The sequence below is a fragment of the Liolophura sinensis genome, chromosome 1, assembly GCF_032854445.1.
Source record: "Liolophura sinensis isolate JHLJ2023 chromosome 1, CUHK_Ljap_v2, whole genome shotgun sequence".
Taxonomy (NCBI): domain Eukaryota; kingdom Metazoa; phylum Mollusca; class Polyplacophora; order Chitonida; family Chitonidae; genus Liolophura; species Liolophura sinensis.
Window position 1 is genome coordinate 95,938,078 of NC_088295.1, and position 26,056 is coordinate 95,964,133.

At 45.2% G+C, this 26,056-nt stretch overlaps 1 protein-coding gene across 2 annotated transcripts; it reads left to right on the plus strand.

Moving 5' to 3' along the window:
• The first annotated feature begins 771 nt into the window (after positions 1-771).
• On the plus strand, positions 772-25,651 carry LOC135462191 (oligoribonuclease, mitochondrial-like). Of its 2 annotated transcripts, XM_064739586.1 has the most exons (6): positions 772-1,102; positions 6,799-6,882; positions 19,537-19,614; positions 23,178-23,398; positions 24,783-24,836; positions 25,505-25,651. In XM_064739586.1, the coding sequence occupies exons 1-6, from the start codon at positions 923-925 to the stop codon at positions 25,569-25,571; spliced, it is 684 nt and encodes a 227-aa protein (XP_064595656.1). In that variant the 5' UTR covers positions 772-922; the 3' UTR covers positions 25,572-25,651. The 2 variants fall into 2 exon arrangements, with proteins under 2 accessions (XP_064595656.1, XP_064595657.1); XM_064739587.1 differs by lacking the exon at positions 19,537-19,614.
• Positions 25,652-26,056: the final 405 nt, after the last annotated feature.

A 26,056-nucleotide genomic window follows, 5' to 3' on the forward strand; every position in this document is an offset into this window, starting at 1 on the left:
TAAAAAATTACAATAACGGTACACATTACTGTCATACAGTAAAAAATACAATAACGGTATATTTTACTGTGGTACAGTGAAAATTAAAATTGCGGTACATATTACTGTGATACAGTAAAAATTACAAAAACCGTACACATTACTGTCATACAGTAAAAATTACAATTAAGGTACATGTTACTGTGATACAGTAAAAATTACAGTCACGATACACATTACTGTGATACAGCTGTACATGCACCTTATGTGAGGACTTTGTCCAAACACAGTATCTAATATTTCGATCATTTTTTGTATTATTTTGATTTTTTTTTTCTTTCTCTGGTGTACTACCAGGTTTTTAACATTTAGGCCTATGTCGACATGAGTATATAGTGTGTTTTCTTATCTTTTTTCCCCAAATATCTTATTACATGTAACTTTTATGCATGTATATGAAAAAAAATAATTGTGGGTGTCATTTACACATCTGTCATTGTTTTTCCTCTCAGCATATGTAGCCTTTGGCTAATGCTAATTTTTTGCAACCAACTGAAATTAAATACAAAGATTTTGAGATCTGAGATTTGAGTAGTATGTCTTTTAGAAGTCCCCCTCGCACGGTTGACGAGAGAAACTCAGGTAGGCCTGAGGTAACTGCAGTCTGCGCCATGTGAGCGAGTACAGAGTATGCCAAATATGTGGGGTGAAAAAAGTCCGAATCCGACTGTGAGCAGTCTCCATTGCGTACTTTTGATAAATACTGCCTGTAGTGACGCGACGCAGCGATGGCGCCAAACAGAATGAATATCAACTTGTCAGCACTTGAGACGAGGGAAGTTTTGATCCATTTTTGACAAAAAAATAGACGCCTTCAACTGAGGACACTACACAAAAGGCTGAACCCAGTTCTCGAGGTCAAGCAACTTTCAGTGCCTGTCGCATGTTATCGCGTGGATTGCGAACGATGCTCTATGGGTGCGGACTGAACGTCAGCCGAGCAATGTCGGGTGAAGCTAGACCCGCCAGAGTTGAGGAGAAGAGCAAATCTGTGGGCGGAGCAAGGGGGGATTCCTGTAAAGATAACAGCCATGTTAACAGGCTTGTCTGGGTGGATTTAGAGGTATGGGAAGATGGCACTGGGGACATAATAAACCAAACACATTACTTACTACATGCATATGCCATATGTACTGAACGTTTAGCCTAATGGATAAGCCCTAACGGCGTTTCAATAGTCTCGCGGGTTCACGCAGATATCAGCGAGACAGGTGGAAGCTCTCGCAAACCAACGTAGATAAAGGATGTTATTTTACAGTAGCTTGCTAGATTGAATACACTTGTCTGTTGACTCGAGGGCGCCGTTGACACCTAAGTAAAATCTCGTCTTTAAGCCGATGAAGTTTGCGAGAGCTTCCACCTGTCTCGCTGATATCTGCGTGAACCTGCGAGCCTCCTGAAAGGCCGAGTTGTATGTCAGTAGCATGGAGGTAAAATAGTCTGCTTCATCTCCATGCCCCAGCGCGGCGCAATAACTCGAGAGCCTCTCATCAATGTAGTCCCTGCGAGTTCAAGTTCAGCTCATGCTGTGTTCCTCTCTGGCCGTAGGTTGGAAGGTCTTCCAGCTGCCTGTGGATGATCTTGGGTTTTCCCCGGTCTTGCTCGGTGTCCTTCCACCATAATGCTGGCCGCTGTCGTATAAGTGAAATATTCTTGAATATGGCATAAAACACCAATCAAATAAATAAATACCTCCATGCCAGTACTGACTCTGTCTGAACGCTAAACCTGGTCTATTCCCCAAAAAATTCTTTTACGTTGGCTGTTTCTAGTCTACTGTATACATTTGCTGAATGTCATTGCCACCGCAAGCAAATTTTGTACAGAAATCTTGAACAATGCCAAGTTGACTGGGGTCATGGTGAAGAGGCAGGAAGTGATGTGAGAAAACACACGAGTTCTCTTTCAACATTTGTTTCTAACAATAGTTCATACATATGTATGCTAACTCTTATCTACAGAATGCCCAGTGTGATTTTAACCAACACGTACCACAATTTTATGGATGGATTATAATTAAATAGCTCTGCACAATGACAACAGAGGTGAGGATTGGCCTGTACAAGCCTATGTGAGTTGTACAAAGGTAGAGCTTATCTGGTGGTGGCAGTGTTGTAAAGCATAGACAGCCGAGCATGTGCTGTGAGGAGTATGTACAAACAAGGCAAAATTTGAACAGGAAGTCATGTTTGCCTTCTCAATGCTATGCTGAATTATAGGATGGGGACTCCTCACCAGGTCGATGTCTGATGTACAGATAGGGTAAGAATTGGCCTCAGGCTTAAAGTCTCCATTGAGGAGAACAGCCCACTCAATGCCTACATATAGTCTCCATTGAGGAGAGCAGCCCACTCAACGCCTACAAGTGTACACATAAAGTCTCCATTGAGGAGAACAGCCCACTCAATGCCTACACATGTACACATAGTCTCCATTGAGGACAGCAGCCCACTCAATGCCTACACGTGTACACGTAAAGTCTCCATTGAGGAGAACAGCCCACTCAATGCCTACACATGTACATATAGTCTCCATTGAGGAGAGCAGCCCACTCAACGCCTACACGTGTACACATAAAGTCTCCATTGAGGAGAACAGCCCACTCAACGCCTACACGTGTACATAGTCTTCATTGAGGAGAACAGCCCACTCAACGCCTACACGTGTACACATAAAGTCTCCATTGAGGAGAACAGCCCACTCAACACCTACACATGTACACATAGTCTCCATTGAGGAGAACAGCCCACTCTGCACCTACACATGTACACAGTCTCCATTGAGGAGAGCAGCCCACTCAACGCCTACACGTGTACACATAAAGTCTCCATTGAGGAGAACAGCCCATTCAATGCCTACACATGTACATATAGTCTCCATTGAGGAGAGCAGCCCACTCAACGCCTACACGTGTACACATAAAGTCTCCATTGAGGAGAACAGCCCACTCAACGCCTACACGTGTACACAGTCTTCATTGAGGAGAACAGCCCACTCGACGCCTACACGTGTACACATAAAGTTTCCATTGAGGAGAACAGCCCACTCAATGCCTACACGTGTACACATAAAGTTTCCATTGAGGAGAACAGCCCACTCAATGCCTACACATGTACACATAGTCTCCATTGAGGAGAACAGCCCACTCGACGCCTACACATGTACACATAAAGTTTCCATTGAGGAGAACAGCCCACTCAACGCCTACACATGTACACATAGTCTCCATTGAGGAGAACAGCCCACTCGACGCCTACACATGTACACATATAGTCTCCATTGAGGAGAGCAGCCCACTCAACGCCTACACATGTACACATAGTCTTCATTGAGGAGAACAGCCCACTCAACGCCTACACATGTACACAGTCTCCATTGAGGAGAACAGCCCACTCGACGCCTACACATGTACACATATAGTCTCCATTGAGGAGAACAGCCCACTCAAAGCCTACACATGTACACATAAAGTTTCCATTGAGGAGAACAGCCCACTCAACGCCTACACATGTACACAGTCTTCATTGAGGAGAACAGCCCACTCCACGCCTACACATGTACACAGTCTTCATTGAGGAGAGCAGCCCACTCAACGCCTACACGTGTACACATAAAGTCTCCATTGAGGAGAACAGCCCACTCAACGCCTACGCATGTACACATAGTCTCCATTGAGGAGAGCAGCCCACTCAACGCCTACACGTGTACACATAAAGTCTCCATTGAGGAGAACAGCGCACTCAACGCCTACACATGTACACAGTCTTCATTGAGGAGAACAGCCCACTCGACGCCTACACATGTACACAAAGATTCTGAATGGCAAACATGGCCACCTGCTCAGAATTTTACTGGGTTTGCTGGGTAGAATTGACTAATTTCAGCCAACAGAAGCCATTTTTGGTTCAAGGAAAGTACAATACCCTCGAAAAAGGGATTGCCTATTGAGAAAATGTCAGGTGTGAAAGATTACACAGGTTCTAAGTTAAAACTACTCATGGTTTTGAGAATGGACATTTGTTAGATATTGTGTCATTAGTAACAACATCATTCAGTAGGCCTCCAGGCATACATGGGAAGGTCTTCCAGTGACCTGCAGATGCTCGTTGGTGGGGGTTTTTTTTAGGTCTGCCTGGTTCGTCCCACCGTAATGACTTGAAACACCAATTAAAATTAAAGCTGTTATCCAACATCGTTACAGGGGTCCACACCACTAGCCTTTTATCACTTCTGGTAGCCTGATGTCCATACAGTTCATGATAATGGGGAAAAAATGTAAAAAAAACAAAATTGAAGTGAAATGTACTGGATTGAACCTTTGATCTTTGGTTGATAGCCGAGGACAACATGCAGTAAGAATGCATTGTTGCAAAGTTGGTTAGGGAGAGCAAAAGGCAGAAAGAATACATTGTTATAGAATGATGCCCGTTCAGAATGGTAAACTGCAGTGAATGTTTTCATGCATTCTAGTATAAAGCTACTGTGTAATTTACATAGGACGGTTTGGTCCTATTGGTCCAAAAAAATTTTTGGTGGTTTTTTTGGTCATAACATGAAAACAACTCAAAGTACAAAAATGATTATTGCAGAATTGTAATCGTGATGTCAAGGGGCACAAGTTATTGTCCTTGTTTATTGATTTTAGGCAGTTTGAAAAACTGACCTACTTTTGTGCCAAGTTCTTTGGTCAGTTTTGGCCTTATTTGCATACCAGAATGAAAGTTTTTACAATCTGGGTTGGGCGATCCACCTAAAACCGTAAACAAAAAGTTTACTTCGATAGGTTTAGCCGTTTTGGAGAAGATGATAAAAGAGCACGAAATGTCAAAAGTTGCTCCATTTGTTCCTCATTGAGACTCGAAAGTTTGTTTTTTCTATTGTTACCAGTTTTCGAGATATTGCAATTTTACGAGTTGACTAATAATAATAATAATAATAATAATCCAAACGATTTCAACAGGTGTTCCTCTAGGATGCTAGTGTTGACCCTCATAATCCAAACGATTTCAATAGGTGTTCCTCTAGGATACTAGTGTTGACCCCTCATAATCCAAACGATTTCAATAGGTGTTCCTCTAGGATGCTAGTGTTGACCCCTCATAATCCAAACGATTTCAATAGGTGTTCCTCTAGGATGCTAGTGTTGACCCCTCATAATCCAAACGATTTCAATAAATGTTCCTCTAGGATGCTAGTGTTGACCCCTCATAATCCAAACGATTTCAACAGGTGTTCCTCTAGGATGCTAGTGTTGACCCCTCATAATCCAAACGATTTCAAGAGGTGTTCCTCTAGGATACTAGTGTTGACCCCTCATAATCCAAACGATTTCAATAGGTGTTCCTCTAGGATACCAGTGTTGACCCCTCATAATCCTAACGATTTCAATAGGTGTTCCTCTAGGATACTAGCGTAGATCCCTAATAATCCGAACGTTTTGAATAGGTGTTCCTCTAGGATACTAGCGTAGACCCCTCATAATCCAAACGATTTGAATAGGTGTTCCTCTAGGATACTAGCGTAGACCCCTCATAATCCAAACGATTTCAATAGGTGTTCCTCTAGGATACTAGCGTAGACCCCTCATAATCCAAACAATTTCAATAGGTGTCCCTCTAGGATACTAGTGTAAATAAATAATTCCTTAGACTAGACCTTGCATGTCCTCAAACGTAAATACCTATGGTTAATAATAATACAGGTGCTAGAAAACGTAACCTGTAGGATGGTGGATTAGATAGGTGTATAATCCAAGATAAGCCTTACCACACATATCATAGATATTATTATAGATGAAAACATTTAACTTAAATGCCACTGATGTACACATTGTGACAAATGTCATAGATGCAAACTTTCTGACATAAATGATGTTGATGTACACATTCTGGCATTAATGTCATAGATGTACATAGTCTGACATAAATGTCGTAGATGTACACAGTCTGACATAAACGTCGTAGATGTACACTTTCTGCCATTAATGTCGTAGATGTACACTTTCTGGCATGAATGTCGTAGATGTACACTTTCTGGCATAAATGTCGTAGATGTACACATTTTGGCATTAATGTCGTAGATGTACACATTCTGGCATATACTTCGCAGATGTACACTTTCTGACATAAAGTTCATAGATGTACACTTTCTGACATAAATGTCGTAGATGTACACTTTCTGACATGAATGTTGTAGATGTTCACTTCTGACATAAATGTCGTAGATGTTCACTTCTGACATAAATGTCGTAGATATACACTTTCTGACAAATGTTGTAGATGTACACATTCTGACAAATGCCGTAGATGTACACTTTCTAACATAAATGTCGTAGATGTACACTTTCTGATATAAATGTCATAGATGTACTTTCCACCATAAGTGTCGTACATGTACACTTTCTGACATAAATGTCATAGATGTACACTTTCTGACATAAGTGTTGTACATGTGCACATTCAGACATAAATGTTATAGATGTACACTTTCTGACATAAATGTCATAGATGTCACACTATGTAAGACATTTATGTACTAAAACCATAACAGCAACCCAAACAATTTGCATTTGCCCTGTATCCTTCTCTCGGCTCAAAAGCGAATCCAGCTCTTTTGGTCACATTTATGTAGAAAGGATGCACAAAGCTATGTTAAAATCACAAGTACTTTCTGTTTGAAACAACCTTGCAAAACTGAATATAAACAAAAATTGTGTTGTCCAGTATAGTGCTGAGTGTTGTGTGGTGTTTGTATTTGTAGATGTCTGGGCTGGAGCTAGAGAGAGACCAGATCCTGGAGATGGCTTGTATTGTGACAGATGCTGACCTGAATATCGTGGCTGAGGTTCTCTTTGCCTTATCCTACTAGATACTCCGGTGTTAGGCTACATAGTATAGCCAAGCTTTCAGCGAACCTCACATATCACTCTATAACTTAATTATGATTATCTAAGACAGTCACTCGTTCCCAACATGCTTAATGTGCTATCTCTGCACCTTACAGAAACAGCTAGAATCTCTGGTGATTCGTTTGTAGCTTAATGTTGATCCACGCGTAGTGTCATGATTATCAATTCGCAGGAAATTCTAAAGTGTTGTAATTAAGTTAGTCTCATATCATCACATGATGTCAGACAGCCTCTGGTCTCCTGTCCATGTGTAGAATACCCCCTGATGTCAGACAGCCTCTGGTCTCCTGTCCCTGTGTAGAATACCCCCTGATGTCAGACAGCCTCTGGTCTCCTGTCCATGTGTAGAACATCCCCTGATGTCAGACAGCCCCTGGTCTCCTGTCCATGTGTAGAACATCCCCTCATGTCAGACAGCCTCTGGTCTCCTGTCCCTGTGTAGAACATCCCCTGATGTCAGACAGCCTCTGGTCTCCTGTCCATGTGTAGAACATCCCCTCATGTCAGACAGCCTCGGGTCTCCCGTCCCTGTGTAGAATACCCCCTGATGTCAGACAGCCTCTGGTCTCCTGTCCATGTGTAGAACATCCCCTCATGTCAGACAGCCTCTGGTCTCCTGTCCATGTGTAGAATACCCCCTGATGTCAGACAGTCTCTGGTCTCCTGTTCATGTGTAGAACATCCCCTCATGTCAGACAGCCTCTGGTCTCCTGTCCATGTGTAGAACATCCCCTCATGTCAGACAGCCTCGGGTCTCCTGTCCATGTGTAGAATACCCCCTTATGTCAGACAGTCTCTGGTCTCCTGTTCATGTGTAGAACATCCCCTCATGTCAGACAGCCTCTGGTCTCCTGTCCATGTGTAGAATACCCCCTGATGTCAGACAGTCTCTGGTCTCCTGTCCATGTGTAGAACATCCCCTCATGTCAGACAGCCTCGGGTCTCCCGTCCCTGTGTAGAATACCCCCTGATGTCAGACAGCCTTTGGTTTCCTGTCCCTGTGCAGAACACCCCCTCATGTCAGACAGCCTCTGGTCTCCTGTCCATGTGTAGAACACACCCTGATGTCAGACAGCCTCCCCGTCCTTAATGACAGGTGTCCTCTGGTCTCCTGTCCCTGTGTAGAACACCTCCTGATGTCAGACAACCTCTGGTCTCCCGTCCCTGTGTAGAACAATCTGTGATGTCAGACAGCTACTGGTCTCCTATCCCTGTGTAGAACACCCCTCATGTCAGACAGCCTCATCGCCCCTAATGACAGATATATCGTCTGTTCTCCCGTCTCTGTGTAGAACACACCCTGATGTCAGACAGCCTCTGATCTCCTGTCCCCATGTAGAACACCCCCTGATGTCAGACAGTCTCCCCGCCCCAAATGACAGGTTGCGTCTTGTCTCCCATCCCTGTGTAGAACACACCCTGATGTGAGACGGCCACTGATCTCCCGTCCTTGTGTAGAACACCCCCTGATGTCAGACAACCTCTGGTCTCCTGTCCCTGTGTTGAACACCCCCTGATTTCAGACTGCCTCTGATCTCCTGTCCCTGTGTAGAATACCCCCTGATGTCAGACAGCCCCTGATCTCCTGTCCCTGTGTAGAACACCCCCTGATGTCAGACAGCCCCTGGTCTCCTGTCCATGTGTAGAACATCCCCTCATGTCAGACAGCCTCTGGTCTCCTGTCCCTGTGTAGAACATCCCCTGATGTCAGACAGCCTCTGGTCTCCTGTCCATGTGTAGAACATCCCCTCATGTCAGACAGCCTCGGGTCTCCCGTCCCTGTGTAGAATACCCCCTGATGTCAGACAGCCTCTGGTCTCCTGTCCATGTGTAGAACATCCCCTCATGTCAGACAGCCTCTGGTCTCCTGTCCATGTGTAGAATACCCCCTGATGTCAGAAAGTCTCTGGTCTCCTGTTCATGTGTAGAACATCCCCTCATGTCAGACAGCCTCTGGTCTCCTGTCCATGTGTAGAATACCCCCTGATATCAGACAGTCTCTGGTCTCCTGTTCATGTGTAGAACATCCCCTCATGTCAGACAGCCTCTGGTCTCCTGTCCATGTGTAGAATACCCCCTGATGTCAGACAGTCTCTGGTCTCCTGTCCATGTGTAGAACATCCCCTCATGTCAGACAGCCTCGGGTCTCCCGTCCCTGTGTAGAATACCCCCTGATGTCAGACAGCCTTTGGTTTCCTGTCCCTGTGCAGAACACCCCCTCATGTCAGACAGCCTCTGGTCTCCTGTCCCTGTGTAGAACACACCCTGATGTCAGACAGCCTCCCCGTCCTTAATGACAGGTGTCCTCTGGTCTCCTGTCCCTGTGTAGAACACCTCCTGATGTCAGACAACCTCTGGTCTCCCGTCCCTGTGTAGAACAATCTGTGATGTCAGACAGCCTCTGGTCTCCTATCCCTGTGTAGAACACCCCTCATGTCAGACAGCCTCATCGCCCCTAATGACAGATATATCGTCTGTTCTCCCGTCTCTGTGTAGAACACACCCTGATGTCAGACAGCCTCTGATCTCCTGTCCCCATGTAGAACACCCCCTGATGTCAGACAGTCTCCCCGCCCCAAATGACAGGTTGCGTCTTGTCTCCCATCCCTGTGTAGAACACACCCTGATGTGAGACGGCCACTGATCTCCCGTCCTTGTGTAGAACACCCCCTGATGTCAGACAACCTCTGGTCTCCTGTCCCTGTGTTGAACACCCCCTGATTTCAGACTGCCTCTGATCTCCTGTCCCTGTGTAGAACACCCCCTGATGTCAGACAGCCTCTGGTCTCCTGTCCGTGTGTAGAACACCCCCTGATGTCAGACAACCTCTGGTCTCCTGTTCCTGTGTACAGGGCTCTCAGTGTTTCTATATTTCCTATATATTCCTATATTTTTGACAGCCCCCTATAATTTTCTGTATTTTGAAAAAAATCTCTGAGAATTCCAATATTTCCACTCAATTTTACGTCTAGTCTTGCTGCTGCTTTTGCTTGCTTATCGTTTGAAGCGTCGTGCACAACCCTCCCTGGTTGCCTATTGATGTTGAGATGGTATTGGCTGTCAGTTCACCTCACATATTGCACTGATGGCTCACAGGAAGAACAAGAGCAAATTAAGGTGAGCTTTACTGTTCCTTTTCTGTTCTTGGCAAGGCTTGCACACTGGCCCCATGATGAATACGTAGGTCACCATGTCTGAGGGCTCTGAAGTTTTTATTTCATAAATATGATCATGTTGGTTTGAAATAAATGAATGTGTGTGCCATTTTGTCACCCATAGACTCAACCTGACAGAAAGTGAGATTCCAGCATGCCACATTTTGTCACCCATAGACTCAACCTGACAGAAAGTGAGATTCCAGTGTGCCACATTTTGTCACCCATAGACTCAACCTGACAGAAAGTGGGATTCCAGCATGCCACATTTTGTCACCCATAGACTCAACCTAACAGAAAGTGAGGCCTCTCTCACCGTTGTAACGATTGTCACCGTTCAATTAATATTGAATCTGAGTCTTTAGTCTTTCAGTAATAAAACTGAGTTTTTCACAATTTCAAATTTGGTTTTGCCAAGTCATCTCGGTTAATAAAAAAACCAGTGGAAATCCACCCTGAACCAAGGAGACACTGCTGTCACATGGTTGAAATACTGCTAAGTACGGCGTTAAACACTCACTCACTCACTCATGATGTGGTGCCACTTCCAACCAGAACCTGCATAATGGTTTTGGAAGAGGAGTAGATGTATATTGAGGAGTTGGCCATAGATGTGTTTTACTGGTTTAAAGTAGAGCAGTAAAACACAAGGATTACACAGCCATTCAGGTTTGTCTAGATCTCCAAGAGCATGCGTTCCTGTGGCATGGAATGTCTATGGCTAAGCCGCCACCCAGTGATTAAAAGGCTTATTGGGCAGTTGACAGGCCTCAACAAGTATTTCTTGGAACTTCCGAAGAAGGACAAACAAGAGGAAAACAATCCTAGATACTTGTGAAGAAAGTTGCAGGCAATAGACATGCTTGTGAAAATGTGTTGTTACTCAAGTCCTACTCAGATTTCTGAAACCTTAGCTTGTGGCAGAGAAAGATGGAGATCAGTTGATGGCAATTGATGTCTCTGACAGCAGTAACCAACTTTCACACTCAAGCATGGAAAGTGTAGACCCAATCAGAAAGCAACTCTCCAAGCTACCTCGTGATCAGAGGAAGGCCCCTTTAAGGAACATGTAGAAGTTTTGTGTGGTTGTATGTGAGTATCTGCTTTAAAAATTGGCTTTCAAGAACACACTGCTGAAGGACTTGAGCTGTTTGCACCCTGTTATGAATAAGGAATCTTCCACTTTGGGAATGATAAGAAGAATTGGTAGATAGCTACAGCATGTGGTAGGTGACCATGAAATAGCATCTGTGACAGATGAGTGGAAGCTGCGCCAAGCTCAAGATGTACCAAAGGACTAGTATGAAAACAACAGTGGGGAGCCAGTGCGAGTTGATAACTATTGGAAATGGGTGCTAACATTGAAAACATCAACAAGTAATGTCATGTTTTCAACTCTGCCCAAACTAGTAAAAACTACCTTATCGCTTGCTCACGGAAATGCGGATCTCTAGCGGGGATTTTCAGTCAGCAAAAAGGTGTTGGCAAAAGATTGCACTTTGTGTTGCGTGAAAGAAAAGCAAAAGCTGTCCCTGTAAGAGAGAGAGAAGGAATGTCTGCAGACTCTGTGTCCCAAAATTTGTTTTCTGAATTCAGTGAAAAGTTTGCAAAGGCAGTAAAAGAGAAGACTACACACAGTTGTCCATTGCACAGTTGTGATTAACAGCACAAAAACCAAGATGAAGGATGTGAACAAAGATCCAGAAAAGCTTGGAAATGAACAACTGGATGTTGACCTATGTCACTTTTTGACGTTAAAGCATAGCAAGCCAAAACCTCTTATTATGTGCTGTCAGTTTTACAGTTAATATTAAACAAATATCTGATTTTCCCAGTTTCTTGGTGTGAGGAGTTATTTTGTGTATTGCATACAAATTTATGGAGCTGCCGCAAATAATCATTTCACACATTATTTTGTATGTTTTCTCTGTTAGAATTATCATTTTACTGGCATAACAATGCATGGTTTAATTATTTATGCATCATTTCCTTGCCTTGTTAGTAAACAGTCAGAAACAGGTGTGAATGTTTCTTACAATGTAATTGTGCATTTGTCATTCATATCCTGCATTCATACAAGATAATATTTTGTCTTATCTCACTCCATGTGCGTGATTCATACAATGAAACTTGTAATGAGTACGTTATTAGTGTATGTTAACCCATGTGGTTAAATAAAAGCACTTTGTCTTGCTTACAGGTGTGAACTGTTTGCCAGTACCATTTCAACGTTGGTAAGTTACTCAAGCCACTTGGGTTGTGTTATTCAGGTAAGTTTATAAATAGTTCAGATTCATAATGCTTGTTAACAGTTTTCATATATTTCCTATAATTCAGTAAAAAATATCCTACATTTTTATCAAAAACTTACTATATTTTTTCCTAGATTTTGGAAGGAGAGTGCTGAAAGCCCAATGTGTAGAATATCCTCACCCCAAATGTCAGGCAGCCTCTGATCTCCTGTCCCCGTGTATCACACCCCCTGATGTCAGACAGCCTCTGGTCTCCTGTCCCTGTGTAGAACACCCCCTGATGTCAGGCAGCCTCTGATCTCCTGTCCCCGTGTAGAACACCCCCTGATGTCAGGCAGCCTCTGATCTCCTGTCCCCGTGTAGAACACCCCCTGATGTCAGGCAGCCTCTGGTCTCCTGTCCCCGTGTAGAACACCCACTGATGTCAGACAGCCTCTGGTCTCCTGTCCCCGTGTAGAACACCCCCTGATGTCAGACAGCCTCTGGTCTCCTGTCCCTGTGTAGAACACCCACTGATGTCAGACAGCCTCTGGTCTCCTGTCCCCGTGTAGAACACCCCAAATGTCAGGCAGCCTCTGATCTCCTGTCCCCGTGTAGAACACCCCCTGATGTCAGACAGCCTCTGGTCTCCTGTCCCCGTGTAGAACACCCCAAATGTCAGGCAGCCTCTGATCTCCTGTCCCTGTGTAGAACACCCCCAAATGTCAGGCAGCCTCTGATCTCCTGTCTCTGTGTAGAACACCCCCTGATGTCAGGCAGCCTCTGATCTCCTGTCCCCGTGTAGAACACCCCAAATGTCAGGCAGCCTCTGATCTCCTGTCCCCGTGTAGAACACCCCCTGATGTCAGACAGCCTCTGATCTCCTGTCCCTGTGTAGAACACACCCCAAATGTCAGGCAGCCTCTGATCTCCTGTCCCCGTGTAGAACACCCCCTGATGTCAGGCAGCCTCTGGTCTCCTGTCTCTGTGTAGAACACCCCCTGATGTCAGGCAGCCTCTGATCTCCTGTCCCCGTGTATCACACCCCCTGATGTCAGACAGCCTCTGGTCTCCTGTCCCCGTGTAGAACACCCCCTGATGTCAGGCAGCCTCTGATCTCCTGTCCCCGTGTAGAACACCCCCTGATGTCAGGCAGCCTCTGATCTCCTGTCCCCGTGTAGAACACCCACTGATGTCAGACAGCCTCTGGTCTCCTGTCCCCGTGTGGAACACCCCCTGATGTCAGACAGCCTCTGGTCTCCTGTCCCTGTGTAGAACACCCACTGATGTCAGACAGCCTCTGGTCTCCTGTCCCCATGTAGAACACCCCAAATGTCAGGCAGCCTCTGATCTCCTGTCCCCGTGTAGAACACCCCCTGATGTCAGACAGCCTCTGGTCTCCTGTCCCCGTGTAGAACACCCCAAATGTCAGGCAGCCTCTGATCTCCTGTCCCTGTGTAGAACACCCCAAATGTCAGGCAGCCTCTGATCTCCTGTCCCCGTGTAGAACACCCCCTGATGTCAGACAGCCTCTGATCTCCTGTCCCCATGTAGAACACCCCCTGATGTCAGACAGCCTCTGTTCTCCCGTCTCTGTGTAGAACACCCCCTGATGTCAGGCAGCCTCTGATCTCCTGTTCCTGTGTAGAACACCCCCTGATGTCAGGCAGCCTCTGATCTCCTGTCCCCGTGTAGAACACCCCCTGATGTCAGACAGCCTCTGATCTCCTGTCCCCGTGTAGAACACCCCCTGATGTCAGACAGCCTCTGGTCTCCTGTCCCCGTGTAGAACACACCCTGATGTCAGGCAGCCTCTGATCTCCTGTCCCCGTGTAGAACACCCCCTGATGTCAGGCAGCCTCTGGTCTCCTGTCCCCGTGTAGAACACCCCCTGATGTCAGGCAGCCTCTGGTCTCCTGTCCCCGTGTAGAACACCCCCTGATGTCAGGCAGCCTCTGGTCTCCTGTCCCTGTGTAGAACACCCACTGATGTCAGACAGCCTCTGGTCTCCTGTCCCCGTGTAGAACACCCCAAATGTCAGGCAGCCTCTGATCTCCTGTCCCCTTGTAGAACAACCCCTGATGTCAGACAGCCTCTGGTCTCCTGTCCCCGTGTAGAACACCCCAAATGTCAGGCAGCCTCTGATCTCCTGTCCCTGTGTAGAACACCCCAAATGTCAGGGAGCCTCTGATCTCCTGTCCCCGTGTAGAACACCCCCTGATGTCAGACAGCCTCTGATCTCCTGTCCCTGTGTAGAACACCCCCTGATGTCAGACAGCCTCTGATCTCCTGACTCTGTGTAGAACACCCCCTGATGTCAGACAGCCTCTGTTCTCCCGTCTCTGTGTAGAACACCCCCTGATGTCAGGCAGCCTCTGATCTCCTGTTCCTGTGTAGAACACCCCCTGATGTCAGGCAGCGTCTGATCTCCTGTCCCCGTGTAGAACACCCCCTGATGTCAGACAGCCTCTGATCTCCTGTCCCCGTGTAGAACACCCCCTGATGTCAGACAGCCTCTGGTCTCCTGTCTCTGTGCAGAACACACCCTGATGTCAGGCAGCCTCTGATCTCCTGTCCCCGTGTAGAACACCCCCTGATGTCAGACAGCCTCTGGTCTCCTGTCCCCGTGTAGAACACCCCCTGATGTCAGGCAGCCTCTGGTCTCCTGTCCCTGTGTAGAACACACCTTGGCCTGTGTAGAACACACCCTGATGGCAGACAGCCTCTGGTCTCCTGTCTCTGTGTAGAACACCCCCTGATGTCAGACAGCCTCTGATCTCCTGTCCCCATGTAGAACACCCCCTGATGTCAGACAGCCTCTGATCTCCTGTGCCCGTGTAGAACACCCCCTGATGTCAGACAGCCTCTGATCTCCTGTCCCCGTGTAGAACACCCCCTGATGTCAGGTAGCCTCTGATCTCCTGTCCCCGTGTAGAACACCCCCTGATGTCAGACAGCCTCTGGTCTCCTGTCTCTGTGTAGAACACACCCTGATGTCAGACAGCCTCTGGTCTCCTGTCCCTGTGTAGAACACACCTTGGCCTTTGTAGAACACACCCTGATGGCAGACAGCCTCTGGTCTCCTGCCCCTGTGTAGAAGACCCCTGATGTCAGACATCCTCTGTTCTCCCGTCTCTTTGTAGAACACCCCCTCATTTCAGACACCCTCTGGCCTCCTGTCCCTGTGTAGAACACCCCTCATGTCAGACACCCTGTGGTCTCCTGTCTTTGTGTAGAACACTCCCTGATGTCAGAAGTCTGTGGTCTCCTTTCCCTGTGTAGAAGACCTCCTTGTATCAGACACCCTCTGGTCTCCTATCCCTGTGTGGAACATCCCCTTACATCAGACAGCCTCTGGTCTCCTGTGTCTGTGTAGAATACCCCTTGATGTCAGACAGCCTCTGGTCTCCTGTCCCTGTGTAGAACACCCCCTTATATCACACACCCTCTGGTCTCCTGCGCCTGTGTAGAATACCCCCTGATGTCAGAAGTCTCTGGTCTCCTGCGCCTGTGTAGAACACCCCCTGATGTCAGACAACCTCTGGTCTCCTGCCCCTGTGTAGAACATCCCCTGATGTCAGGCAGCCTCTGATCTCCTGTCCCCGTGTAGAACACCCCCTGATGTCAGGCAGCCTCTGATCTCCTGTCCCCGTGTAGAACACCCCCTGATGTCAGACAGCCTCTGGTCTCCTGTCTCTGTGTAGAACACACCCTGATGTCAGACAGCCTCTGGTCTCCTGTCCCTGTGTAGAACACACCTTGGCCTGTGTAGAACACACCCTGATGGCAGACAGCCTCTGGTCTCCTGTCCCTGTGTAGAAGACCCCTGATGTCAGACATCCTCTGTTCTCCTGTCTCTTTGTAGAACACCCCCTCATTTCAGACACCCTCTGGCCTCCTGTCCCTGTGTAGAACACCCCTCATGTCAGACACCCTGTGGTCTCCTGTCTTTGTGTAGAACACTCCCTGATGTCAGAAGTCTGTGGTCTCCTTTCCCTGTGTAGAAGACCTCCTTGTATCAGACACCCTCTGGTCTCCTATCCCTGTGTGGAACATCCCCTTACATTAGACAGCCTCTGGTCTCCTGTCTCTGTGTAGAATACCCCTTGATGTCAGACAGCCTCTGGTCTCCTGTCCCTGTGTAGAACACCCCCTTATATCACACACCCTCTGGTCTCCTGCGCCTGTGTAGAATACCCCCTGATGTCAGAAGTCTCTGGTCTCCTGCGCCTGTGTAGAATACCCCCTGATGTCAGACAACCTCTGGTCTCCTGCCCCTGTGTAGAACATCCCCTGATGTCAGACAGCCTCTTGTCTCCTGTCCTTGTGTAGACAGTAATGTCAACTGGCACGACCAGTTTTAGTCTAGTTCCATCTAGGCCTTACCAATAAAAACAAACGGAACAAGTGAGACAGGCAACTTTTTCAAGCCAGCACAAGCAAACCTTGCATCACTGTGTAGAGCTGGCTGGTGCAGTTTGCTCTACATTAGCGTTCATTGTGCACCTCAGCGACCATTGTTCACCTGAGTTCTCATCGTTCACCTGAGCAACCATTGTTCACCTGAGCGACCATTGTGTAATTTGAGTGATCATTTTTGTCATTCGTGAGTATTAGAGGAAGTATTTGATTGGTGTTTAATACTTTTCTCAGGAATTTTTCACTGATATGATGGTGGTCAGGTTTATGACTGGGATCCCAGCTGGAACCCAGAGGAAGCCACCTGGCCTTGCCAGCAAAATATATTACACGAATATCAGTTAAGGAAATGCATTTATGACTGCATTGAAAATAGTGTATGTATATACATGTAAGATGTGAACTTTGAAGCATCCAAAATCAGTCAACACCTGAAATATGGCCATCCACACAGAGCTTTCTTAAGGTTTTGTCCAAAATCAGTCAGCACGTGAAGCATGGCTGTCCACACAGAGCTCTCTCATAGAGTTTTGTCCAACCATCAACCCGCACCTAAAACATGGCCGTCCACACAGAGCTCTCGTAGGGTTTTGTCTAAAATCAGTTTGCATCGGAAACATGGCCCTCCACACCGAGCTCTCCTAGGGATTTGTCCAAAATCAGTTTGCACCGGAAACATGGCCGTCCACACAGAGCTCTCTCGTAGGGTTTTGTCCAAAATCAAACAGCACCTGAGACATGGCCCTGCACACAGAGCTCTTGTACATTTTTTTCCAAAATCAGTCAGCACCTGAACATGGCTGTCCACACAGAGCTCTCATAAGGTTTTGTCCAAAATCATTCAGTACCTAAAATATGGCTGTCCACACGAAGTTCTCATGGGGTTTTGCCCAAAATTAAACATCACCTGAGAAATGGCTGTCCACACAGAGCACTCGTAGAGTTTTGTCCAAACATCAATCAGCACTTGAAACATGGCCGTCCACACAGAGCTCTCATAGGGTTTTGTCAAAAATCAGTCAGCACGTGAAGCATAGCTGTCCACACAGAGCTCTCTCGTAGAGTTTTGTCCAAATATCAACCCGCACCTAAAACATGGCCGTCCACACAGAGCTCTCATAGGGTTTTGTCCAAAATCAGTCAGCACGTGAAGCATAGCTGTCCACACAGAGCTCTCTCGTACAGTTTTGTCCAAACATCAACCTGCACCTAAAACATGGCCGTCCACACAGAGCTCTCGTAGCGTCCAAAATCAATCAGCACCTGATACATGTCCGTCCACACCTAGCTGTCAGAGGGTTTTGTCCAAGAATGATTCTAGGTTTCTTACTGGTCAGAGTATTTTCGAGAAACAGCACACAGTATGTTACTCGTGTAAATGTTGGTGATACAATGTTGACAACGTCCCTGTGTTTCTGGCCTGTGTGAATGTTGGTGATACATGTTGACAATATCCCTGTGTTTCTGCCTTGTGTAAATGTTGGTGATACATGTTGACAATATCCCTGTGTTTCTGGCTTGTGTAAGTGTTGGTGATACATGTTGACAATATCCCTGTGTTTCTGGCTTGTGTAAGTGTTGGTGATACATGTTGACAATGTCCCTGTGTTTCTGGCTTGTGTGAATGTTGGTGATACATGTTGACAATATCCCTGTGTTTCTGGCTTGTGTGAATGTTGGTGATACATGTTGACAATATCCCTGTGTTTCTGGCTTGTGTAAATGTTGGTGACACATGTTGACAATATCCCTGTGTTTCTGGCTTGTGTGAATGTTAGTGATACATGTTGACAATGGCCCTGTGTTTCTGGCTTGTGTAAATGTTGGTGACACATGTTGACAACGTCCCTGTGTTTCTGGCTTGTGTAAATGTTAGTGATACATGTTGACAATGGCCCTGTGTCTCTGGCTTGTGTAAATGTTGGGGATACATGTTGACAATGGCCCTGTGTCTCTGGCTTGTGTGATACATATTGACAATATCCCAGTGTTTCTGGCTTGTGTAAATGTTGGTGATACATGTTGACAATGGCCCTGTGTTTCTGGCTTGTGTGATACATATTGACAATATCCCAGTGTTTTTGGCTTGTGTAAATGGTGGTGATACATGTTGACAATGTCCCTGTGTTTCTGGTGTGTGTAAATGTTGGGGATACATGTTGACAATGGCCCTGTGTTTCTGGTGTGTGTAAATGTTAGTTTATACATGTTGACAATGTCCCTGTGTTTCTGGCTTGTGTAAATGTTGGTGGTACATTTTGACAATATCCCTGTGTTTCTGGCTTGTGTAAATGTTGGGGATACATGCTGACAATGGCCTGTGTTTCTGGCCTGTGTGAATGTTGGTGATACATGTTGACAATATCCCTGTTTCTGGCTTGTGTAAATGTTGGGGATACATGTTGACAATGGCCCTGTGTTTCTGGTGTGTGTAAATGTTGGTGGTACATGTTGACAATGTCCCTGTGTTTCTGGCTTGTGTAAATGTTGGTGGTACATTTTGACAATTTCCCTGTGTTTCTGGCTTGTGTAAATGTTGGTGATACATGTTGACAATATCCCTGTGTTTCTGGCTTGTGTAAATGTTGGTGACACATGTTGACAATATCCCTGTGTTTCTGGCTTGTGTAAATGTTCGCGATACATGTTGACAACGTCCCTGTGTTTCTGGCTTGTGTGAATGTTGGTGGTACATGTTGGCAATGTCCCTGTGTTTGTGGCCTGTGTAAATGTTGGTGATACATGTTGACAACATCCCTGTGTCTCTGGCTTGTGTGTGTTTCAGGCTCCAGACCTCATTATCCATCACCCAGACAGTGTTTTAGATGCGATGGGCGACTGGTGCAAGGAGCACCATGGGAAGGTCTGTCAAACTACTGTGTATCATGGTATAATGCCAGCGTCAAATTATACTTTAGGGACCGTCCCCATAAATCGTTTGCATTTGTTTGGTTTGTTTTTCTCCGAAAAACCAGACTCGATCTACACCTTTCGTTTGCTTATTCGGTTGAAACGATTTAAGGGAATCAAAGGAATCCCCTGTATCGGTCGACCATAGTGATACATTTAAACATCGTTGTGTTAACTGGCGATTGGTAAGGAGGTTTCATCGCTAATATGCACAAGAAACAAATCCAAAGAAACAACAACATTGGTAGCACTTGTGAAACCTTTCAAATAAAAAGCTCAAGTTTCGCTCTTACATATTTTCACGATATTCCCGAGTCTACCGATACCCAGTATACAGGCCTAAATATGTGGTCGGACATATATGCCAGAAACTCATACAGGCCTATCCTACACCGTACAAGTACACATGTGCCAGGACATGCCAGTTCCTGCAGGTGTCGTTCCAGCCAACGCTGAGTTCTGACAACTATGTGGTGCGATGGGTGTTTGACCAATCAGTGCTTGAGATCTAATAAAGGATATTCAATCATTTCATATGAACTGTAAGTTATATTCAGCCTTGGGACTCGGGGTGTGACTGGGGCCGTCATGCAGGTGTTGAGAGGTGTTGATTCCTGCTGATCAAGCCCTGTTTACCGTTGATTAAAAGTTTTAATTGTCATATACAACCAGGTGTCAGCATCTACTCACACCGAGTTTTGGTGTAATAAAATGTGCATATTTCTTTATTATAGTAGGCTATCCTTCATTCACAAACATAAGTAAGCCTACCAGCAGGCGTACAGACGATTATGGAAAGTTTAAAAATCTCCGCAGGATACATACAATTTGTCAACTTCAGCTTTGTCTGAATTCTCAAATAATTTTAATAATGCATTTTGTTTTGTATTTGTTATCTGCTGTTAATTTCTAAAGTAAACGTCTGTACCAGTTGTCACCAGCCTGATGTAATCCTTATAAACATTGTATAGTTTGTGTCGCTATCGTTCAACTGAAACCTTTGTCAAGAAGATAGTTCAGTTCAATCCAAGTTTGAGTTAAAGCTTTCAGGGGATGGGAGAAGAGGTAAGGTATTTACTGGAAATGGACTTTACTCCACGTCATACTGCATCGTTCGTATCTTCGAGCATATCTTTAGGATAATTTAGTATATATAAATATGCATATTGATTATTAGGTTCTTTGCAATTCTAAATTTACTGCAGACATTATTAGGACAGGAAGTCATTTTGTGTGAGAAATTGAGGGATAGCTTCCAAATCCTCACACCTAAAAGGGATGCAGGTGCCACATGAAATGTACGTGGTTTGTGTGTGATGGATGACAGGTATGCTCACATTTTCCCTCTACAGATGTCAAGCAAGGCCTGGTGGGGAATCAGGAAATAAGGCCTTTAATCTTTTCAATTAGGTTGAACCACTCAAACTTTGTTGTCAACTGAGCAAACATTGTTTATGCTTTCTGTCACACTACTTATAGCCTTTCATCAAATACCTGCCACCCTACCCAGATAAATTATCCCAACATAGCTTGATAACAGTGGGCTTTGAAATAATTGTGACAAAAGTGTACACTGTACATGAATACAAATACTCCTGTAAATAAATTAGAAACTATCTTTCTTGACTTCTGTTTGTTTTTGTAAAGTGGTTTGTAAAGTTAAATAATGTTCAGCGAGTTGATGTCCTCTCGATGAGCCTCCCCACCCTCCCTACCTTTGAGAATGGTCTGTCAGATTGGTGTCGTTCTCCCACCAAGGTAGACGCATGGCCAGAAAAGGGAAACCACTTGTGTTTTACCCTCGCGGGCATTTTTCAAAAGCTTTATTCACATGAAAGGCAGCATTACTCGTTGACGAAACCGCAATTTATCGACTTTCAATCATACAAGAGAGGCTATGGAGACAAGTGGTCGGTAAATTCGAGACCTGATGGGTGGAGTAACGAAAAGGTGAGAAAGCTAAATCTAAGAAGAAAAAAACGAAAATGATTCTTATAATAATTTTTGGGTATTAAATTTACTGCGTTAACGTGTCGTATAGAAAAGGCTCCAAAAGCAACCATTTACATTGTTTGTACAGCTAGGTATCCTGACAGTTCTGATCAGTGAAGCGTGTCGTTGTTGTAGTCGACATTCCCTGCTGAGCTAGTGGGACTACTTTCGCAAGGCCTGCTCCCTCTGGCTGTTTCCAATATTATCGGCTCTAAGGGAAAAAACCCAACGAACTCGACTCTCATTAATTGAGTGTTCGTTCTTTTCATTCGTTTTTACTGAATCCGAAGCAAACGATTTATGGGGACGGGCCTGTAAATAAAATAGTTCCTGTGGTGTTAATTGAGGCCATATACGGTGTTGTATAGGTGTACTATGGCACAACTCCTTCCTGTAATTCACATTCCTGTGTTGTCGCTAGTATCATGGTAATTAGCCATTTAGTGGGCTCACCTGGTGTAGGCAAAATGTCGGAATGACTGCAGATCTCAGGGTGCTGTGTTTGATGGATGCCAGTGGTAGGTAACGCATTTTCCAACCACTGGGCTTAACTTGGAAACATTTTTTCACTGCGTGGTTTTCTCAGCACACATTGACCTTGCCTGCACTGTTTACAATAAACCTAACAATGGAAGGTGTCTGCCTGTTACACCATTCACGAGTGCCTATGCAAATTACTAGCTGCACGTACCTCTACACCTTTGCTAACACTACTGGGTGGAGCTACACAACGTTCTGTTTCATTTACTTGGAGTAGTGCCAGAGTTTTAGTGCCAACACGCACCTCAGGCACTTGTCTCCCGTCTCCTGCGAGAGTACGAGACCAACACAAATATGTGCACTGAAATTTAGGTGGCCTCATCTTCATTCCTTGGGAAAATCATCGCCTCTTGTTAAAACGAAACCTATATCTGTCGTGATGGCTGTGGTGAGTGTAAAGTGTGAGTCTTAGATACACCCTAAGAATTCCTTCGTCGGCATATGACTGAAAAATTGTTGAGCATGACGTTAAACCCCAAGCACTCATTCACTCACTCACTCTTTTCCTTTGACCAATCTGGCTTCACAGGCATTTGAGTTTCTGCTTTTTGTTTCTTCTTTCCCTTTGACCAATCTGGCCCCAGGAACAGTTGACAGTCCTGAATGTGGCCAGCCTGGGCTAACTTAAGTATTTGTGTTTCTGCTCTCACTTTGGCCAGTCGTCGTCATATGACTGAAAAATTGTTGAGTACTGCTCTCACTTTGGCCAGTCTGGGCTGACTCAGGTATTTGTGTTTCTGCTCTCACTTTGGCTAGTCTGGGCTGACTCAGGTATTTGTGTTTCTGCCCTCACTTTCACCAGTCTAGGCTGACTTAAGTATTTGTGTTTCTGTTCTCACTTAGGTCAGTCTGGGCTACTTAGATATTTGTGTTTCTGCCCTCACTTAGGTCAATCTGGGCTACTTAGATATTTGTGTTTCTGCCCTCACTTTGGCCAATCTGGGCTGACTTAAGTATTTGTGTTTCTGCTCTCACTTTTATCAGTCTGGGCTGACAGAAGCGGTAAGGCAGAGTAATATCAGTCTAACCAGTGCTGAGGATCAGATGGTGAAGTTTGTAACAGAGCATGTACCCAAAGGAAGCTGCCCCCTAGCTGGCAACTCCATCCATGTCGACAAAGAGTTCCTGAACCGATACATGCCACGGTTCATGAGCCACCTCCACTACAGGATTGTTGACGTGAGCACATTGAAGGAACTCTGCAGGTAAATCTGGTCTATTCTAGCCTCTTAATGGTAAGAGGGAACTCTGCAGGTAAATCTGGTCTATTCTAGGCTCACAGGGGTAAGGGGCGGGTCATGAAATGTGTCAGGAGGAACATGATTTTTGAGGGTTTATGGACAACAATCAGCTACACTTAAACCACATGATGCACATAAGTGATGAGAAAAAGTTTTGCCTTACTTCACTTCTAGAAGTTACTTACTTAATCACCTATAGTAAAACTGGTATAAGTGTGCATGGGTCTTAAGTAAGGTTTATGGAAGTGGGTGTAAAGAGAACCGAAAATTGTCAAAGTTTTATTAATACCTAATTTATCGCTATGGATGGTAAAAGAAGAAAAAACGAGTGTAGTTTAGTGAAAAAGAGAATATAATCCTCAAATCTGATATTCATTTACAACTTCCTAAATGAGAAAAGGGACTTCCCCAAGACACCAGTTTCCAAAACAACCATTTCTTACACTGGATATGCTGTCCACAACCATCAACACTGATTCACACAGGACACGCTGTACACACAACCATTAACACCAATTCACACAAGAAATACTGTACACACAACCATCAACACTGATTCACACAGGAAACACTGTACACACAACCATTAACACTGATTCACACAAGAAATACTGTACACGCAACCATTAACACCGATTCACACAAGAAATACTGTACACGCAACCATCAACACTGATTCACACAGGAAACACTGTACACACAACCATTAACAGTGATTCACACAGGAAATACTGTACACACAACCATTAACACGGATTCACACTGGAAGTACTGAACAGGCAAGCATAAACACTGATTCGCACAAGAAATACTGTACACAACCATCAACACTGATTCACACAGGAAACACTGTACATACAACCATTAACACTGATTCACACGGGAAACGCTGTACACAACCATCAACACTGATTCACACAGGAAACACTATACACAACCATCAACACTTATTCACACAGGAAACGCTGTACACACAACCGTTAACACTGATTCACAAAGGAAACACTGTACACACAACCATCAACACTGATTCACACAGGAAACACTGTACATACAACCATTAACACTGATTCACACGGGAAACGCTGTACACAACCATCAACACTGATTCACACAGGAAACACTATACACAACCATCAACACTTATTCACACAGGAAACACTGTACACACAACCATTAACAGTGATTCACACAGGAAACACTGTACACACAACCATTAACACGGATTCACACAGGAAACACTGTACACACAACCATTAACACGGATTCACACAGGAAACCTAATTCAGATAATTATTGTGATGTTTGTTCTGGTTGAGTGTAGCAGAAAAGCTATTTGTGTTGGCAGACGCTGGTACCCTGATGTGTATTTACGTTGTCCTCCCAAAGCCCTCAGCCACAGGTTTGTTGATTTTTGTTCTGCTCTCAGTCTGTCCACAAAAAAGTGGTTAATCTGTGTGTACACACTTTGATATGGCACAATACCGGGTTAGGAAGAATCAGGAAGTTTTGTAAAGGATGAAGATTTTTTTTTTTTTTTTTTTTTTTGATTGGTGTTTTACGCCGCACTCAAGAATATTTCACTTATACGACGGCGGCCAGCATTATGGTGGGTGGAAACCGGGCAGAGCCCGGGGGAAACCCACGACCATCCGCAGGTTGCTGGCAGACCTTCTCACGTACGGCCGGAGAGGAAGCCAGCATGAGCTGGACTTGAACTCACAGCGACCGCATTGGTGAGAGACTCCTGGGTCATTACGCTGCGCTAGCGCTTTAACCGACTGATCCACGGAGGCCCCTAAAGGATGAAGAGTGTATGCCAGATACATACATACATGTATATGGCTCGTTATGGTGGGGCACGTCTGCTTTACTGAAGGGGAGGTCATTTTTTGATCATGTATGAATAGTTGTAATTACCTCTAAGATCAACCCAGTTTCCTTAATAACCATAAAATTGACCACACTAAAAAAAAAGGGCAATAAGCCTGGCTTTGGTATAAAGCATGCAAAGCACAAAACCCATTCTTCTCATCTGTTTGTTCATATTTTGCTTTTCTCTTTCCACAGAGCCCTAGATGACATCAAGGAAAGCATAGCTGAGTTGCAACACTACAGGAAAACCATGCTGAAGTGAGAATTCCTCCATCATACATCTAGTTTTGTTGTTTTATTTCATGTATCGTGTTTCTCAGTAAATGATTTTAAGACGTCTTGATCACACATTGCTTTCTGTTCAGTTTTTTCCAAAAAATTGTTCATTTCCAAAAATTTAACGGCCTTACTCTGCCATATCAGGGTCCACAATGTGAACCCTGGGGTTAACAAGGAACCCACAGCTGACGGCCTGACTCTGCCATGTCAGTGTCCACAGTGTGAACCCTGAGGTTAACAAGGAACCCACAGCTGATGGCCTTACTCTGCCATGTCAGTGTCCACAGTGTGAACCCTGGGGTTAACAAAGAACCTACCGTCCACAGTGTGAACCCTGAGGTTAACAAGGAACCCACAGCTGACGACCTTACTCTGCCATGTCAGTGTCCACAGTGTGAACCCTGGGGTTAACAAAGAACCTACAGCAGGCGGTCTTACTCTGCCATATCAGTGTCCACAGTGTGAACC

Bases quoted from the DNA above. Each gene is read 5' to 3' on its own strand.
- LOC135462191 (XM_064739586.1), top strand. From the start codon at position 923: ATGTTATCGCGTGGATTGCGAACGATGCTCTATGGGTGCGGACTGAAC. The intron at 23,399-24,782 runs GTAAATCTGGTC...TTGTGTTGGCAG, and splicing joins ACATTGAAGGAACTCTGCAG to ACGCTGGTACCCTGATGTGT. The intron at 24,837-25,504 runs GTTTGTTGATTT...CTCTTTCCACAG, and splicing joins CCCAAAGCCCTCAGCCACAG to AGCCCTAGATGACATCAAGG.